The sequence below is a fragment of the Mustela nivalis genome (genome assembly GCF_964662115.1).
Source record: "Mustela nivalis genome assembly, chromosome: 10".
In the NCBI taxonomy this organism is placed as follows: Eukaryota; Metazoa; Chordata; class Mammalia; order Carnivora; family Mustelidae; genus Mustela; species Mustela nivalis.
Window position 1 is genome coordinate 76,376,815 of NC_139029.1, and position 18,882 is coordinate 76,395,696.

Sequence of the window (18,882 nt, forward strand, 5' to 3'; positions counted from 1 at the left end):
TGTTTATGGCATATATATATATCAATGGATGGTTGAGCTCATATAACTGCAAAGAAAGAAAAGCCAAGCAACTTCACTCACCTATTTTGTTCCTCCAGTTTAGCCAGGAGTTCTAAGTCGTCTGGACTCAACTGTGAAGGGGAAGTTGGTGAAAGGGCTGGTGTAGATAGTGTGGTAGATGAGGATGTAGTGTGTAATGAGGCAGATGGACTTGCCACCTGACTGGCCATCTGACTGACTGTATGTGATACTGTGTTCTTCACCCATGAGAGAGTAGAACTCAGCTTTTCTGCAACCTTGTCTGTCGCCACCTATGGACAAAAATGAAAGTTGAATATATTTTCGTTTTATTGCATTCATTACCAAGAACACGATAACCCTGTTAAGTTTTACTTAATAATGACCATCACAATATTTTCTTTGAGGTGATAAAGGTAAAACCTACTTTAGCAACGATTATTCTAACACCTAGCTTTTGGAAAATATTTCAGTTCAGTAACATGAACAAACTAGAACAGTGTTTTCCAAACTACAGGATAAAATCCATCAGGGAGTAATAAAATCAATATGACAGGTTACACCTGCATTTTTAAAAATGAAAAGGAACATAAAAATTGCCTTATGAAATTGTTATTAGCTTTCATGTATGTATTAAAACTATGTACTACCTGTACATATATTTATGGGTATATTTAGCTGGGATGTAAAATGTATTCTTTAGACAAAAACATTTAAAAGCAAAGGAATTAAAACATGTCCACTGGGTGATGAGGACAGGGAAATGCTGTAACATGACCAATAAGTCAATAAAAACTGGGGTTGTTGGGGCACCTGGGTGGCTCAGTGGGTTAAGCCGCTGCCTTCAGCTCAGGTCATGATCTCAGGGTCCTGGGATCGAGTCCCGAGTCGGGCTCTCTGCTCAGCAGGGAGCCTGTTCCCTCCTCTCTCTCTCTCTCTGCCTGCCTCTCTGCTTACTTGTGATCTCTCTCTGTCAAATAAATAAATAAAATCTTAAAAAAAAAAAAAAAAACTGGGGTTGCTTAGCCTAAATAAGATGTAAGGAGATCGGTGGTACCTGTCTTCAAACAGCCTAAGAGTATTTTTGTAGAAAAAGGACTCTTCCTAGAGGAACAAAATCATGATAAATGGTTGAGTGAGCAGAGTGGGAAAGATGCAAGACAAAATTTTCACATAGAACTATTCTGAAATAGAATGGGATGCCTACGAAGAGTAGACATCCCCACCGATGGCTATAATAAAGCAGCTATTATAAATACCAAATGACGGAAGCTGAAGATAACTTTCTGTTTTAAATGGGCAACCAGAATTTAAAAAACACTTAAGATCCCTATTTCTAAGATTAACTGAATTACACATATGTCCATAAAGTTACCATAAATTATGCCCATCTCCTAAGCAGATATGTATACAAACATGTATACAAATACAGCTGAAAAACAAAATATACATAAATATCTGAACACAGCATTATCACTTCACTAATAAAAATATAATAATAGCCTATCAGACACATGAAAAAATGTTCATCATCGCTAGCCCTCAGGGAGATTCAAATTAAAACCACATTGAGATATCACCTTACACCAGTTAGAATGGCCAAAATTAGCAAGACAGGAAACAACATGTGTTGGACGGGATGTGGAGAAAGGGGAACCCTCTTCCACTGTTGGTGGGAATGCAAGTTGGTGCAGTCTCTTTGGAGAGCAGTGTGGAGATTCTTCAAGAAATTAAAAATAGAACTTCCCTATGACCCTGCCATTGCACTCCTGGGTATTTACCCCAAAGATACAGATGTCGTGAAAAGAAGGGCCATCTGTACCCCAATGTTTATACCAGCAATGGCCACGGTCGCCAAACTGTGGAAGGAGCCAAGATGTCCTTCAACAGACGAATGGATAAGGAAGATGTGGTCCATATACACTATGGAGTATTATGCCTCCATCAGAAAGGATGAATACCCAACTTTTGTAGCAACATGGACAGGACTGGAAGAGATTATGCTGAGTGAAATAAGTCAAGCAGAGAGAGTCAATTATCATATGGTTTCACTTATTTGTGGAGCATAACAAATAGCATGGAGGACAAGGGGTGTTAGAGAGGAGAAGGGAGTTGGGGGAAATTGGAAGGGCAGGTGAATCATGAGAGACTATGGACTCTGAAAAACAATCTGAGGGGTCTGAAGTGGCAGGGGGGTGGGAGGTTGGGGTACCAGGTGATGGGTATTATAGAAGGCACGGATTGCATGGAGCACTGGGTGTGGTGAAAAAATAATGAATACTGTTATGCTGAAAATAAATAAATTAATTTTTTAAAATTTTTTAAAAAATAAACAATTATAAAAAAATAATAGCCATATTTGAATACCTATATAACACTAAACATTCTTAAAATGAGTTTACAAAATAAGGTGTTAATAGGCTTTTTAAGGGACTGTATTTTCTAAAAACTATCACGAAAAGGGCTCCTTGATTGTGAAGTACTTAGTTATTTAAAGCTAAAAACTTGGACATGCTTTCATGTGCTTTGAAAAGATCTTAAATTTTATGTCATAGGTAAATGGCTAAAGCACTGCAAATTATTTTTGGATTCAGCACAATGTCAGCTAATCTTAATTATATATAGCAATTCATACACACAGAAATTAAAATACCAAGGCATATAATCCCCACTGAGACAATTTTAGCAATCACTATTCTCCTCATGGGTTGGCCAAGGATTTTTTCCTCACCTCAATACACAAATGACTATCCCTCTGTCCCCCATTTCCTCCCCTCAAACCAGCAGGATACTTTGATGTAAGGAAAGGATAAAATGGAAAAGGGATTCTAAGGTCAAAGTTAAGCAACTCAATATGAGGCTGGAACTTAAACAAAAATTTGATTACAAGTGCCGAAAGGGCCAGAAGTTTTATTAACCTCAGAATACCTCTGATGTTCAGGAACACATTTTAGAATTTACTTCTCTTGGAAACAGTATTATAGAAGGGACAAGGGAACTCTTACTGTTGAGGGAAGAATCCCCAAGAAAGACAAGCAGGATACAGCATGGGGCCCAAGGAAAAGGAGAAATGGGCAGATCATTTAGGCTTCCAGGCAAAAGAAATCCTTACCAATGCAGAGACCAGCAGCACAGCTCCTCAGGGCAAAAAGCCAGACAGGAACCAAAGAAAGGAGCCACGGTATACCACAAGATAGCCTATTGTGATTTGTTACCCTATTGATCTTTTCTACATAATTACAGCCACAAATTCAATTATCAGGATTGCACTAATTTGCATCCCTGAATCACAGTAAACAGAATACCTAACACATGAATTTACAGAAAAATGTTACCCCTTATTAATACCAACCTTTAATTTCAAATATGCTTACAATTTTTAAAAATTAATATTTCACATTTCCATTATATACAAGTTCTCTACTAGAATTAACTGTAGGAAAGGCAAGAGATTCCTACTTTACTTTCGTTTATTAAAACAAATAAATTTATCATACCCCTTCTGCACACTGTAGCAACAGGCTTCCATTTAAAGAGTCTGGAATAAGGAAGAGCTCAATCCTGACATCCTTTCAACTTTGCTGAAATTCAGCTGATATGAGATTCAATCTAGAACTACTGAAGGCTCAGTAACTCATCTTCATATGTTAAATACTGAAATAAAACTGAAGTATTTCATTGCAGTTGCATTTTAATAAAGTTTAATACACATGGTTCTAGAAATCCCACAGGACTGATTCATTTTTCATATACCATCATGTTCTATTTTTCCTTTAACTCTACAGTACTTTTCCAAATCTTCACCCTGTCACCTCTAAATTTCCTATGGTAAACTGAGGTCATGAAGACATAGTAAATCTGACAGTGCCATTACATCACAAAGTTCTTGTCTACCTCATAGAGGGGTTATGCATTTATTTTTAAATATGAACGTATTTTGGAAAGGTTGAAACTATCATTAAAAATGCTTAGTAATCAGGCACAAATGACCACATATTGCAGGGCTCCATTTACATAAAATGTCCAGAATAGGCAAATCCAGAAACAGAAAGTAGATCAGTGGCTTCAAGGGCCCTGGGGAAAGACAGCTAACATGCATGGGATTTCTTTTTGGAGTGACAAAAACATTCTGGGATTGGACTGTGGTCATGGTTACATAACCTTGTGAATAGACTAAATGCCACTGAACTGCACACTTTAAGTGAATGAATGGATTTATGGTATGTGAATTATTATCTCAGTTGTAAAATGGCTTAGTCAATCTCAGGAAACTTCATATATATTATTCTAACGATACAAAAAAGGCAAAACAGGGTGCCTGGGTGGCTCAGTGGGTTAAGCCGCTGCCTTCTGCTCAGGTCATGATCTCAGGGTCCTGGGATCGAGTCCCGCATCAGGCTCTCTGCTCAGCAGGGAGCCTGCTTACTCCTCTCTCTCTCTCTGCCTGCCTCTCTGCCTACTTGTGATCTCTCTCTGTCAAATAAATAAAATCTTTAAAAAAAAAAAAAAGGCAAAACAATGGAGACAGTAAAAAGATCAGTAGTTGCTAGGAGTTGGGAATAGGGGAAAGATGAATGGGCAGAGCACAGGGGATTTTTAGGATAGTAAAAATAGTCTATGTAATACCATCATGATATGTATCATCACACATTTGACCAAATCCATACAATGCACAACAAACACTAAGAGTAAACACTAATATAAAGTAAGGATTTGGGGTGATTATGATGTGTCAATGTAGGTATATCACTGATAACACAAGTACCATTCTGGTGGAGAACGCATGTTGTACTTTCCACTCAATCTTGTTATGAATCTAAAACTGTTCTAAAAAAGCAAAATCTTAATAAAATAATAAAGTTTAGTAGGAATTTTAGATATCACTACAATATTTTAATAGGATCTCCAATGAAAAACAATCACGGTTCCTCTATTGCTTTGTATTTTAAGTTATATGGATGCTCTTAACTCCCCAAATTGACTATTTTTATTTCTTTTCTAATTTTTAAATTTTTATTTTAATTCCAGTGTAGTTATCACAGAGTGATATATTAGTTTCAGATGTACACTATAGTGGCTTAACAATTCTGTGTATTAGTGCTTATCAAGACAAGTATACTCTTATTAATCACCTTTACCTATTTCACCTACTCCTCAACTACCTCCCCTCTGGTAACTATCAGTTTGTTCTCTACAGTTAAGAGTCTATTTTGGGGGGTTGCCTGGCTGGTTCACTCAGTAGAGCATAGAACCCTCAATCTCAGGGTCCTGAGTTCAGGCCCCATGTTGGGCACTGAGTCCTACTTAAAAGTCTGATTTTTGTTTTGTCTCCTTTTTCCCTCTGTTCATTTGTTTCTTAAATTTGACATATGAGGGCGCCTGGGTGGCTCAGTGGGTTAAGCCGCTGCCTTTGGCTCGGGTCATGATCTCAGGGTCCTGGGATCGAGTCCAGCATCGGGCTCTCTGCTCAGCGGGGGGGTCTGCTGCCTCCTCTCTCTCTGCCTGCCTCTCTGCCTACTTGTAATCTCTGTCTGTCAAATAAATAAATAAAATATTTAAAAAAAAATTTGACATATGAGTGAAATCATATGCTACTTGTCTTTCTCTGACTTATTTCACTTAGCATTGTATTCTCTAGCTCCATCCATGTTGTTGCAAATGGCAAGTCTTCCTTTTATGGCTGATAATATTATATATAACCTATATAATATATATATAGGATATATATATAACCTATATAATATGTATATATATGATATGTGTGTATAATATATTATATATATATATATAGTGTATATATATGAGAGAGAGAGAGATCATATATATGATATATCTCGCCTCTACTTTATCCATTCATCTATCAATGGACACTTGGGCTGCTTCCATAATTTGGCTACTGTAAATAATGCTGCAATCAATATAAGGATGCATATATCCTTTTCAGTTAGTGTTTTCATATTCTTTGAGTAAATACCCATTAATGTGATTACTGCAGCAAATGGGAATTCTATTTTTAATCTTTGGAGGAAACTCTATACAGTTCTCCACTTTGGCTATGACAGTTTGCATTCCCATCCACCCTGCAAAAGGACTCCTTCTTCTCCACATCCTTGCTAACACTTGTTTCTTGTGTTTTTTATGTTGGCCATTGTTAGGTATGAGGTGGTTTTGATCTGCATTGTGATCTCATTGTGGTTTTGATCTGCATTTCCTGTTGATGGGTGATGCTGAGGACCTTTCAATTTGTCTGCTGGCCATCTGTTTGCCTTCCTTGGAGTAATGTCTTTTCATGTCTTCCACTCATTTTTAATTGTATTACATGTTATTTGTGTGCTAATTTGTGTAAGTTCTTTATATATTTTTGAAAACCCCTTTATTGGATATTTTGCAAATATCTTCTCCCATTCTGTCAGTTGTCTTTAAGTTTTGTTGACTGGATCCTTTACAGTGCAGAAGTTTTTATTTTTATATATTTCCAACAGCTTATTCTTGCTTTTGTTTCCCTTGCCTCAGGAGACATATCTAGAAAAATATTGCTACGGCCAATGTCAGAGAAATTACTGCCTGTGCTCTCTCCTAGGATTTTTATGATTTTAGGTCTCCCATTTAGATCCTTAATTCTATTTTTGTGTGTGGTGTAAGAAAGCGGTCCAGTTTCATTCTTTTCCATGTAGCTGTCCAGTTCCCCCAACATTATTTGCTGAAGAGACTTTTTCTTATTACATATTCTTGCGTCCTTTGTCAAGGATTAATTGACCACATAATCATGGGTTTATTTCTGGGCTCTTCATTCTGTTCCATTGTTCTATGTGACTGCATTTTGTGCCAAGACCATACTATTTTGATTACTGTAACTTTGTAGTATATCTTGAAACCTGGGATTGTGAAATATCTAGCTTTTCTTTTTCAAGACTGCTGTGGCTATTTGGTTTCTTTTGTGGTTCCAAATTTTAATATTGTTTATTCTAGTTCTGTGAAAAATGCTGTTGGTATCCTGATAGAGATTGCAAATATCTAGATCACTTTGGGTAATATGGACATTTATTGGTATCTTCCAATTCATGAGTATGAGGTCTTTCCATTTGTTTATCTCATCTTTAATTTCTTTCATCGATATTTTATAGTTCTCAGGGTACAGGTCATTCACCTCCTTGGTGAAATTTATTCTTTTTTTTTTTAATTTATTTTCAGCATAACAGTATTCATTATTTTTTCACCACACCCAGTGCTCCATGCAATCTGTGCCCTCTATAATATCCACCACCTGGTACCCCAACCTCCCACCCCCCCCACCACTTCAAACCCCTCAGATTGTTTTTCAGAGTCCATAGTCTCTCATGATTCACCTGCCCTTCCAATTTCCCCCAACTCCCTTCTCCTAACTCCCCATGTCCTCCATGCTATTTGTTATGCTCCACAAATAAGTGAAACCATATGATAATTGACTCTCTCTGCTTGACTTATTTCACTCAGCATAATCTCTTCAAGTAGAGTCCATACTGCAACAAAAGTTGGGTATTCGTCCTTTCTGATGGAGGCATAATACTCTGGTGTATATGGACCACATTTTCCTTATCCATTCATCCGTTGAAGGGCATCTTTGTTCTTTCCTATTCCTAAGTATTTTACTATTATTGGTACAATTACAGATGGGATTGTTTTCCTAATTTCTCTTTCTGCTGCTTATTTGTGTATAGAAATGCAAAGGATTTCTGAATATTGATCTTGTATCCTGCAGCCTTATGGAATTCCTTCAACAGTTCTAGTAGTTTTTTGGTGGAGGCTTTAGGGTTTTCTATATATAGTATCATGTCTTCTACAAATAGTGACAGTTTTACTTCTTCCTTACCAATGTGAATGCCTCTCATTCCTTTTTTCATGTCTGATGCTGCAGCTACAACTTCCAGTACTATGCTGAATAAAAGTGCTGAGAGTGGGGGTGCCTGGCTGGCTCAGGCCATAAAGCATGCAACTCTTTATCTCAGGGCTGTGAGTTCAAGACCCACATTGGTTCTGTTCAAACTTTCTATTTCTTCCTAATTCAGTTTTGAGAAGTTGTAGGTTTCTACAAAGTTATCCATTTCTTCTAGGTTGTCCAATGTTGGCATATAATTTTTCATAATACTCCCTAATGATCCTTTCTATTTCTGTGATATTGGTTATTTCTCCTCTTTCATTCCTGATTATTTTTTATGAGTCTAGCTAAAGGCTTATAAATTTTGTTGATCTTTTCATTGATCTATTCTACTGTTTTGTTTTTTTTAATCCATTCCATCACCCTGTATCTTTTGATTGGAGCATTAAGTCTATTTACATTCAGAGTAATTATTGATAGTTATGTATTTATTGCCATTTTGTTGTTTGCTTCATGGTTGTTTTTTGTAGTTCTTCTCTGTTCCTCTCTTCCCTTACTCTCTTCTCTTATGATTAGTTGGCTTTCTTTAATGATATACTTGGGTTCCTTTCTCTTCTTTTTTCCATACCTATAATTGGTTTTTAATTTGTGGATACCAGTTTGAATATAACATCTTCTGCATATAGTGGTCTATATTAAGTTGGTGATCACTTAAGTTTGAACCCATTCTTTATTCTTCTCCCTCCCAACCTCCACCATGTTTTAGGTATATGGTGTCATACTGTATATCCTTTTATTTTGTAAATCCTTTACTGATTTTTATAGACATACTTATTTTTACTGCTTTTGTGCTTCCTACTTTTCTTACTCTTACTTATGGTCCTTCCTTTCCACTCAAAGAGTCCCATTTAACATTTCTTGTAGAACTGGTTTAGTGATCCGGAACCCCTTAGTTTTTGTTTGCCTGGGAAACTCTTGATTTCTCCTTCTATTTCGAATGATTGCATGATAGCCTTGCTGGATAGAGTATTCTTGGCTGCAGATTTTCTTCTTTCAGCACTTTGAATATATCATGCCGCTTCCATCGGCCCTGCAAAGTTTTTCTTGAAAAATCCACTGATAGTATTATGGGGGCTTCCCTTGTATGTAACTGTTTTCTTTTGCAAATTTTAGAATTCTCTCTTTATCACTATTTTTTGCCATTTTAAATATGTGTCTTGGTTTGGACCTCTTGGATTGATTTTTGACTGCCTCAATTAATAATATGTATCAAAAATGATTACTGAAACTTACTCTTGGAACCCAGACACCAAGCTGTTGAGAAACCTAAACTGTCCCACACAGGGACCACATGGAGAGGGCAAGTACAGGCAGTCTGGCTAATAGCCCAGCTGGGGTCCCAGTCAACCACTGGACAGGAATGTGAATATACCATCAAATGATTCCAGACTGTAGATGAAGAATCAACCCCAGCCTCTGAGTCCTCTCAGCTTCTCTGCTTCACAGGCATTTTTGAAGCAGAAACAAGCCCTTCTCCTAATGCTCTGTCCAAATTCCTGACCTGCAGAATCCACGGAATACTAAAGCAATTTTTTTAAGCTATTAAGTTTTATGGTGGTTTGGTATATAGCTACAGTACCTGGAACAATATCAGACTATCTCATAAAATTAAAATATTTGACAGTACTTGAAATGAAATGTAACCAGGAAATTAAAGTATAATTAGCAAAGACACCATTCTGAACTTGTTTTTGAGGGGATCAAGGGCTCAGATGGTTGAGAAAAAACATCTTTTTACATACCTGTAGTGTGATATAAATAGATACAGGCACAGTACACTAAGAAATATAAGTAGACATTAGAACCAGAGAATTAGATTAATGCTTCAGAGGCCTGAGAGAACAGCATTTAATTCAGTTAAGAAAATTTATCATTGATTTGTGGCTCAAAGTCCAATGCATTTAAACCACATCATTACTTTTCCACTGCTATTAAAATGGCATTTTGATTAGCATGCTAAAGCAATGCCAAGAAATCAGAATTTCAAAGAAGCCTTTTATTTAACAAGTAAGATATTTTCTTAAAGTAAGAATCTTATTTTTTGGGACATGTGGTTAAGCATCTGCCTTGGGCTCCGGTCATAATCTCAGGGTCCTGGGATCAAGCCCCACATGGGGTTCTCTGCTCAGTGGGGCACCTGCTTCTCCCTCTCCCTTTGCCTGATGCTTTGCCTATTATGCTCTGCCTCTGTCAAATAAAAATCTTTTTAAAAAAAATCTTGTTTTCAGGGCACCTGGGTGACTCAGCAGGTTAGGCCTCTGCCTTCGGCTCAGGTCATGATCTCAGGGTCCTGCGATCCAGCCCCACATCGGGCTCTCTGCTCAGCGGGGAGCCTGTGTCCCCCCTCTCTCTCTGCCTGCCTCTCTGCCTACTTGTGATTTCTGTCAAATAAATAAAATCTTAAAAAAAATCTTGTTTTCTGAGTGATACAGATATAATTAATTCATTATAAATATTTTATTATAAAATAAATCATAAATATAATTTATATTTTATTATAAATATTTATTTTAAGTTATTTATTTATTATAAATATAAATATTTATTATAAATATAAGTATTCTCACTAAGAGACTAAAAATAGAAACATTTTCAGTAAAGATATACAAAAGAGCTTAGTTCAATGGCAAAGCAGTTTGTAATTAAATTTACATTTTAAAAACTTGGGTCACAGCTATAAAAAGAAATGAAGTGCTGACAGATTTAACATGGATAATCTTGAAAACATTATGCTAAGTGAAAGAAGCCAGACATGAAATACCAGAAATGATTCTGTTTATAAGAAATGTCCAGAATAGGCATTATCTATAGAAAGAAAGTTGATTAGTGATTGCTTAGGACTGCAGAGAGTGGAGGGGCAGTGAGCTACAGCTAAAGAGTTCAAGGTTTCTTGTTGAGGTAATGAAAACGACTGACTTGTACACTTTAAATGGGAAATTGTATAGTATATGAATTATCTATTAACAAAGTTGCTCTGAAAAATTCAGGTATGAACAAATTACTCCATAAAATAACAGAGTAGATTCCGATGGAGGGAATCCTTGACAACCCTCTTCATTATGAATCAAGTTTGTATTTTGAACATGACCACTTTAAAACCCTCTGACCTTCTCTACTCTGGACTGGTTGCCTTCTATTCCTGGAGCTTGGCTGTCACTGGGGATCTCCCTTCACTGTGATCCAGGTATTTCCTTCATCCCTCTTTGGACTGGATAATGTTTCCAAAACCCCTTGTCTTTCTTCCTTTTTCTTGATACATTCTTTCATTTTGGTGAGATATCTCCTCTCATAGCTTCCTGAAAGGTAATGTGAAAATATTTATTCTACTGTAACACTTAAAAATTTGGCTGCATTTAAACCAAATTGGAAATAATTTTCCCTCAGATTTTTGAAGATACTGCCTTCAGTTGTCTTTTACCTTCCATTATTTTTGATGAAGAGTCTGAAACCACTCTTACATGAATTATCCTATTTCCCTTCACTTCTCGGAACTTCTCCCTCTTCTCTTTGGTCCCTTAGTTAAAGTTTACAATGAAATGCCTTGATGCAAATATTTTTTAATTTTATTTAGCACGTTGATGGGCTCTTTTAACTTAGAATCTCATGACTTCAGTTCTGGGAAGTTTTCCTGATTTATTTATTTGATTATATATTTCCTTGATTTCTTCTCTTTCTTAGATTCTACTTCCAGCATGTCTACTTACTGCTGATATTAAGCCTCAGCTTCTTATTTGTAAAACAGAGATGATAATAATAAAATGTAGACTAAGTATTTGGCATATACCTAGCACTCAATAAATGCAGCTATTTTTCTACTTTCATTTTTTCTTTTCTTTTCCCTGGCTTTTACAACAACATGTTCTGAGGGTTTTCCTTCTACTTCTCAGGACTCTCCTTTGTTGGATCCTTTCTATGCTCTATCAGATGTTGTCCCCACAAATCTATCTTTGGCCACTTTTTCTAGGCTGGATCAATATGAACTCCATACCCAGATTCTAGGCATTTCTTCCACTTAACTAGCTGTCTGACCTTAGGCAATTTACTTTAATCAACTGATGCCTCGATCCCTCTTCTGACAAAAGTAGATTAATAAGCATACCAATTAGGATGCCTGTGTAGCTCAATGGGTTAATTGTCTCCCTTGGCTCAGATAAAGACCCCACGGTCCTGGAATTAGAGCCCCCACCTGAGAGAGGCAGGGGAGTCTGCTTCTCCCTCACCCTCTGTTCCTCCCCACCCCTCTCTACTGTGGCGCACACTCTCTCTCCCTCTAAGACTCTCTCTCTCAAATGAATACACTTTTTTAAAAGCGTATCAATCTTACACGCTTTCCATGAAAATTAAACGTTTTATGACACTTAGAACACTACCTGGCATAGTAAGCACTCAAATGTTTGCCATTATTATACTACTACCTCTACTACCTCTGTTATTACTACTATTACTACTACTACTACTACGATTACTACTAAAAAGGCCCATCCATGTCTTCCCAACAGATCTCCTAAGCTGCTTCTTACAGAGACGTAAACTAACTATACATTTCAGAACGATATTTGGAATCTTGCTTGTTTCTTGTCCCCATCTCTAACAGTTTACAAAGAATCATCTTCCCACTCCTCCTCCAGACCTCTGCTGTTGCTGATGGTCTCAAAATCAGTATGTTACTATTTCTTAAAGAATTTCACTCTTAACTTAAGCAAGAGAGATACCTGAATACTGACTAGCATAATGAGCTGTATTCTGATAACCTCAGCACATTAAGGAATTGCCAAGAAAAATATACTGTCAAAACTGAAGGGAACAAGGGTTCATTTACAAATATTTTAGCACCTGTTATTTCTGAGGTCTGATACTATTTAAAATACCTAACTAACCCTACAAAGAAAAAAAGTATAGTATAGGAAAAAAATCCTGAAGGAAAGGAATAGAAGTAATGCTTTTTAAAGATGATTTACAAAACATGACAACTCTCGAAAACTCTAGGCGATATAATATATGAGTACTACATCCAACTATTGGACACAAAGTTTGAAGAACACACTGAAATGCAGGCTAAACTCACAGATTTTGCTTCATCCAATTAAATCTTAATTTCCTAGGGTATACAACCAATTTCTTCAGTTTTTCTGCATATAAATAAACTTGGTACAGACCTTTGTAGTTTATATAATAGTTTCACACAGCTGATCCTTAAAACAGATCTGAGAAGAAAACAGTCCAGCGTTATTCATTTAACAAGTATTTCTTTATTCAGAACCTCCTCTAAAAGAGTACTTTACTGGGTGTTGAATACATATGAACATAATAGTCAAAAACAAAACAGACAAGTTCTTTCTCCTCATGGAGCTACTTAAAAGTAAAAGACTAGGGTCACCTGGGTGGCTCAGTGGGTTAAGCCTCTGCCATCGGCTCAGGTCATGATCTCAGGGTCCTGGGATGGAGTCCCGCATCAGGCTCTCTGCTCAGCGGGGAGCCTGCTTCCCCCTCTCTCTCTGCCTGCCTCTCTGTCTACTTGTGATCTCTCTGTCTCTGTCAAATAAATAAATAAAATCTTTAAAAAAAAAAAAAGTAAAAGACTGAACAAACAAATGCAGAGAAAGATATATGACATAAGGGCAACAAACAATAACTTAATTCGATAGAATGGTTAAGGACTTTCTCAAGAGGCAATATTCAACTTAAGATCTAGAAGATGAGCAAGCAGCAGCCACCTGTACAAAAAGCTAGGCAAAAAAAAAAGGGGGGGGGGGCGCAGGGATGACATGGATGACATGTACAAAGTCCATGAGGAATTGGCGGGTTAGAGAAGGGCTCTCCAATACAAATATGAGGTTAACCACAAATGCAAACCACATTAGTTATTTTAAATTTTCTAGGAGCTATACTTGAGAAAGTAAAAAGGAAGTGAAGTAGTATCTTTTCTTTAACCCAAACATATCCAAAACATTATTTCAACAAATATCTAATGAAATATTTTACATTCTTTATACTAAGCCTGAAATTCAGTGTGTATTTTACGCTTACAGCACATCTCAATTTAGACTAGCTACAGCTCAAGTGTTCAATAGTTACATATGGCTAGTGGCCTCCACGTCAAACAACACAAGTTAGAAGAACCAAGAGGAGACCATTATGGCTAACACATAGCATTTTTTTTTTTTATTTGAGAGAGAGAAATTACAAATACACTGAGAGGCAGGCAGAGAGAGAGAGAGAAGGAAGCAGGCTCCCTGGTGAGCAGAGAGCCCGACGCGGGACTCGATCCCAGGACCCTGAGATCATGACCTGAGCCGAAGGCAGCGGCTTAACCCACTGAGCCACCCAGGCGCCCCAAACACATAGTATTTTAAATGGAAGTGTAGAAAGATGAAAAGTCAATGGGTGCCCAATCATTAAGTGTCTTGTAAGAAAGTAATTTGGAATCTATTTGGAGTAGAATTGGCAGTCACAAGGGTTTTAAACATGCAAAGAAAAATTTTCTTTTCTGTTTTACAAAAAGAGTACTCTGGATGGCTCAGTCAGTTAAGCATCTGCCTTTGGCACAGGTTCTAGAGTCCTGGGATCCAGTCCCACATGGTTCTCCTTACTCAGCAGGGAGCTTGCTCTTCCGTCTGCCTACCACTCCCCCTGCATGTGTGTGCTTCCACGCTCTCTCTCGCTCGCTCATTCCCTCTGACAAATAAATACAAAGAAAAAAAAAAAAAAAGAGTACTCTCCTTTTTAAACAACAAATCACAGAGGAAAAAACAGAAGTAGGGAGACCAGCGAGAAGACTATTACAGAAGTATGGGTGAGATATAATTAAGGTTTAGGCTATTGTGGGGGCAGGAGAGACAAAGAAAATAGATGCAGACAAAGAAAACAGATGCATGCAAGATATCATGGAAGTCAACACAAATTAACTTTTTGGTTAAGTGAATGTAAAGAATGAAGAAAAAAAAAAAGAAAAGTCATGAGTGTAATCCACCCTAACTTGTGCTCAAGTGGGGTTGGGCTGACTTGGGCTCCAGTGGGGCCACTCCTGTGACTGGAGAGACTAGCATTCTGTTATTTGGCAGGGTGTGCTATAGTTGATGGAACGGAATCAAGAATTTTTCCAAATAGAAACAAGTTCGGAGAGGCTCACACTTACTAATGCTAAAAGTAAGACTAACCCAGGTATTCTAAAATTAGATATAATACCCTCTGCTGGTAATATATTATTCTTTCATAGTTCAAAAATGAAAATAATCCATTAGGATGTAGGTAAGTAATGCCTCCTGTACATATACCAGCAAAGTCCTCAATTAAAAGGCCTATAGGTCTCTTAATAATTCTTTTGTATTTTGAAAAATGAAAAGAAAAAATTTAACTTCAGTTAATATGCCTAGGAGTCTAAAATTAACATCTACAGATAACATTCTTGAACCCAAGCTCCAAAGAATAATAGCATATTAAATTCAAATACTGGAGTGCCTGGCTTCATCAGCTGTTTAAGGCACAGACTCTTGATTTTGGCTCAGATCATGATCTTAGGATTGTGATATTGAGCTGTGCATAGGGCTCTGCATGGAGCCTCCTTAAGATTCTCTCTCCTTCTCCCTCTGTTGCTCCAACACCCTCTCTTCCTTTCTTTATAAAAAAAAAAAAAAAAAAAAAAAGTAGCCAAATATTATGACTTCAAAATCAGTGCCAAATTCCTACAGCCAAAGTAGAAGTAGTAATTCAGAAGCTAACCATGACTATTCTTCAGAAGAAAAAAGGTGACCTTACATGCTATCTGACAATGACTCAAAAATCTGGCTACCTTAGCTTCAGGGATTTAATATTCCCTCTTGGTTCTTCACTTCCAATTCAACTCTATCAATTTCACTCAACAAATACTTAATAAGGGTAAGTACAGAGCCAGGCATTGAGTGGGATGATGAGTAAGACACATGTTTCCTGTCTTGTTCTATCCTCAAGTTGCTCACCACTAATGGAGTATGAGGAGAAAAACATGGAAACAATTTCAATATGACAAATGCCACAGAAAAGTATATACAGTTGACCCTTGAACAACACAGGGGCTAGGAATGCTAACTCTCACACTACCTATGCACTCTAAAATCCATTTACAGTGAACCCTTGAACAACTTGGGTTTGAACTGTATATGTGTACTTTACACAGACTTTTTATAATTACAGTACTATAAATGTATTTTCTTTTCCTTATGATGTTCTTAAAACCATCTTTTCTCCAGATTACTTTATGTAGTATATAATATACATAACAGAAAATGTTAATCAACTGATTATGTTATCAGTAAGGTTTCCGGTCAACAGAAGGCTATCAGTAGTTAAGTTTTGGGGGAGTCAAAAGTAATACATGGATTTTCAACAGTGCAGGGGTTCAGCACTCCCTAGGCCCCATGTTGTTCAAGGGTCAACTGTACTATAAGTCTTTCTGGCCACACAATATCTGAATCCCCATTAGTGTTCTGGGATTTCCCATGTAAGTCTAAAAAGTACCATATACTCATTCTCCTGGTCTCCCTTGAAAATAATTCACAAGGATGGGACCAAGTGTCCCACATCTACCTATATATTTCTCTCTTTCTTTCATCTGTAATCTAATCTAGTAGCTTAATATACCAAGTATTTATCATCTCACAGTTTCTGCAAGTCAGGAATTAAGCTATAGTTTAACTGAGTGATGCTACTCAGGACCTATCATAAAGTTGCAGACAAGATCTTGGCCAGTGCTATCATCTCTGAAGGTTTGAATAGGGCTGGAAGATCTGTTTCAAGATGTCTCCTGCACATGGTTATTGGCAGAAGGCTTCAGTTCCTCACATGAGAAACCTCTCTAGAAAGTTGGTAAGTATCCTCACAATGTGGCAGCTGGCTTCCACCAGAACAAATGAGCAAAACAGATGTAATAACTTATATGACCTTGCATTTTAAGTCACACTCATTTTTGCAATAACCTAATGATTCCATAAATCAGTTCTATTTAGTGCAGAAGGAAACTACACAGAATGTAAATCAGGAGCTGGGGTTATCAGGAACCATGCTAAGTATCTTATGCAATATATTATGGCTACATATTGTATTGTTTATAAATACATACATATTCATGAGTGTAAAAACGTTATGTTTGGAAAGAGAGGAGGCACCATGGTTACAAGTGCATTTGTAATTTCATTTGTTTTCTTTGTTAAGGTGGGTGATGGGAATATGGCATTTATTACATTTTTCTTTATACCTTCTGAGTTTGAATACTTCATTACAAAAAAAAATCAAAAATCAATGCTCTGCATAAAGTAGAAGAGTATTTTCAAACGTATTACTTTGAGCACATATATTAGTAGAGCTGTTTTGAAGGACTATTTGGAAGTATATATAACAAAATTTACATGTACATAAGCTAACTCAGGAATCTGTCCAAAAGAATTATTTACCCAAATAAACAAGGATATATGTACTAAAACTAATCACAGAACTATTTCTAATAGTTCCGATGATAACCCCAATGTCCATCAAAGAATGAGCAAATAAATTAGGACACCACCGTACAACAGAATGCAACCATTAAAAAAAAAAAAATGAAATTCCCAATATGATGGAAGACCAATCAGTTATTGGTGAAGAATAGGATATGCTGTATAATTCCATTTTTTGATAGGCTATATACCAAACTATTTACAACCACCTCAAGAGAATAAAAATTAAGCAAAGGAAATAAAAGCAGAGAGAGAAAACTTTCCTCTTGTGTTTTAAAGACCTCCATTCTCGGGGCACCTGGATGGCTTAGTGGGTTAAGCCTCTGCCTTCAGCTCAGGTCATGGTACGAGAGTCCTGGGATCAAGCCCTGCCATCAGGCTCTCTGCTCAGCGGGGAGCCTGCTTCTCCTTCTCTCTGCCTGCCTCTCTGCCTACTTGTGATCTGTCAAATAAATAAATAAAATCTTAAAAAAAATAAATAAAGACCTCCATTCTCAAAATTTTTTACTATCCTCTACAGGCATACCTCAGAGATATTCTGGGTTCAGTTCCAGACCAGGGCAATAAAGTGAATATAGCAATAAAGAGTCAAATAAATTTTTTGGTTTCCCAGAGCATATAAAAGTTGTTTACACTGTAACTGTAGTCTATTAAGTGTGTAAAAGCATGTCTGAGAAAACAATGCACATACCTAATTAAAAAATATTTTGTTGCTAAAAAATGCTCACCCTCTGAAATTTCAGCAAGTTGTAATCACTAATCACAGATCACCATGACAAATAATAATGAAAAGGTTTGAAATATTGTGACAATCACCAAAATGTGACAGATACACAAAGTAATAAGCAAATGCTGTTAGACAAAATGGTGCCAACAGACTTGCTTAGCCACAGTTACCACAAACCTTCCATTCGTAAAAAAAACAGTACCTGCAAACACAATGAAGCAAAGCACAATAAAATGAGGTATGCCTATACTTTGGTAATTTCTGTGGTTGTTTTGGTTTTGTGTTAAATAGACTTTATTTTTTAGAATAGTTTTAGGTTCACACCAAAACTAAGCAGAAGGTACAGAGATTTCCCAAATCCCCTTGCCCTCACACATACATAGCCTTCAATACCAATATACCCCACCAGATAGAGTATTTGCTACCACTGATGAAACTAATGAATGACATACCATTATCACCCGAATTCCATCATTTACATTAGGGTACACTCTTGTGCTGTACATTCTATAGTTTTGGACAAATGTGTAATGACAAGTATTCCTCATCATAGTACCACAGAGAGTAGCTGTACTGCCCTAAAAATCCTTCTGTGTTCTGTTTCGCCCCACTCCCCCCAAATCCTGGCAACCACTTATCTTTTCACTGTCTCCATAGTTTCACCTTTTTAAGAATATCATAAATGGTTTATAAAAAAAAAAAAAAAAAAGAATATCATAAATGGAATCACCTTGTGTGTAACCTTTTCAGACTAA

The 18,882-nt window shown here is 36.8% G+C and overlaps 1 protein-coding gene across 10 annotated transcripts in view; it reads right to left on the reverse strand.

The window, feature by feature from the left end:
* The window catches only part of EVI5 (ecotropic viral integration site 5), a 207,232-nt gene that overhangs the window by 167,277 nt on the left and 21,073 nt on the right, over positions 1-18,882 (reverse strand). For 7 of the 10 annotated variants that reach the window (XR_014300055.1, XM_082688706.1, XM_082688708.1 and 4 more), the window contains one exon: positions 82-311. Coding sequence is in view for 9 of the 10 variants with exons in the window: in XM_082688706.1 (XP_082544832.1) it covers positions 82-230 (149 nt within the window). In the remaining variant the exon portion in view is untranslated. Of the gene's footprint in view, positions 1-81; positions 312-3,515; positions 3,821-11,040; positions 11,230-18,882 lie in introns of those variants that run through there. The other 3 variants (XM_082688704.1, XM_082688705.1, XM_082688707.1) reach the window with 2 other exon arrangements.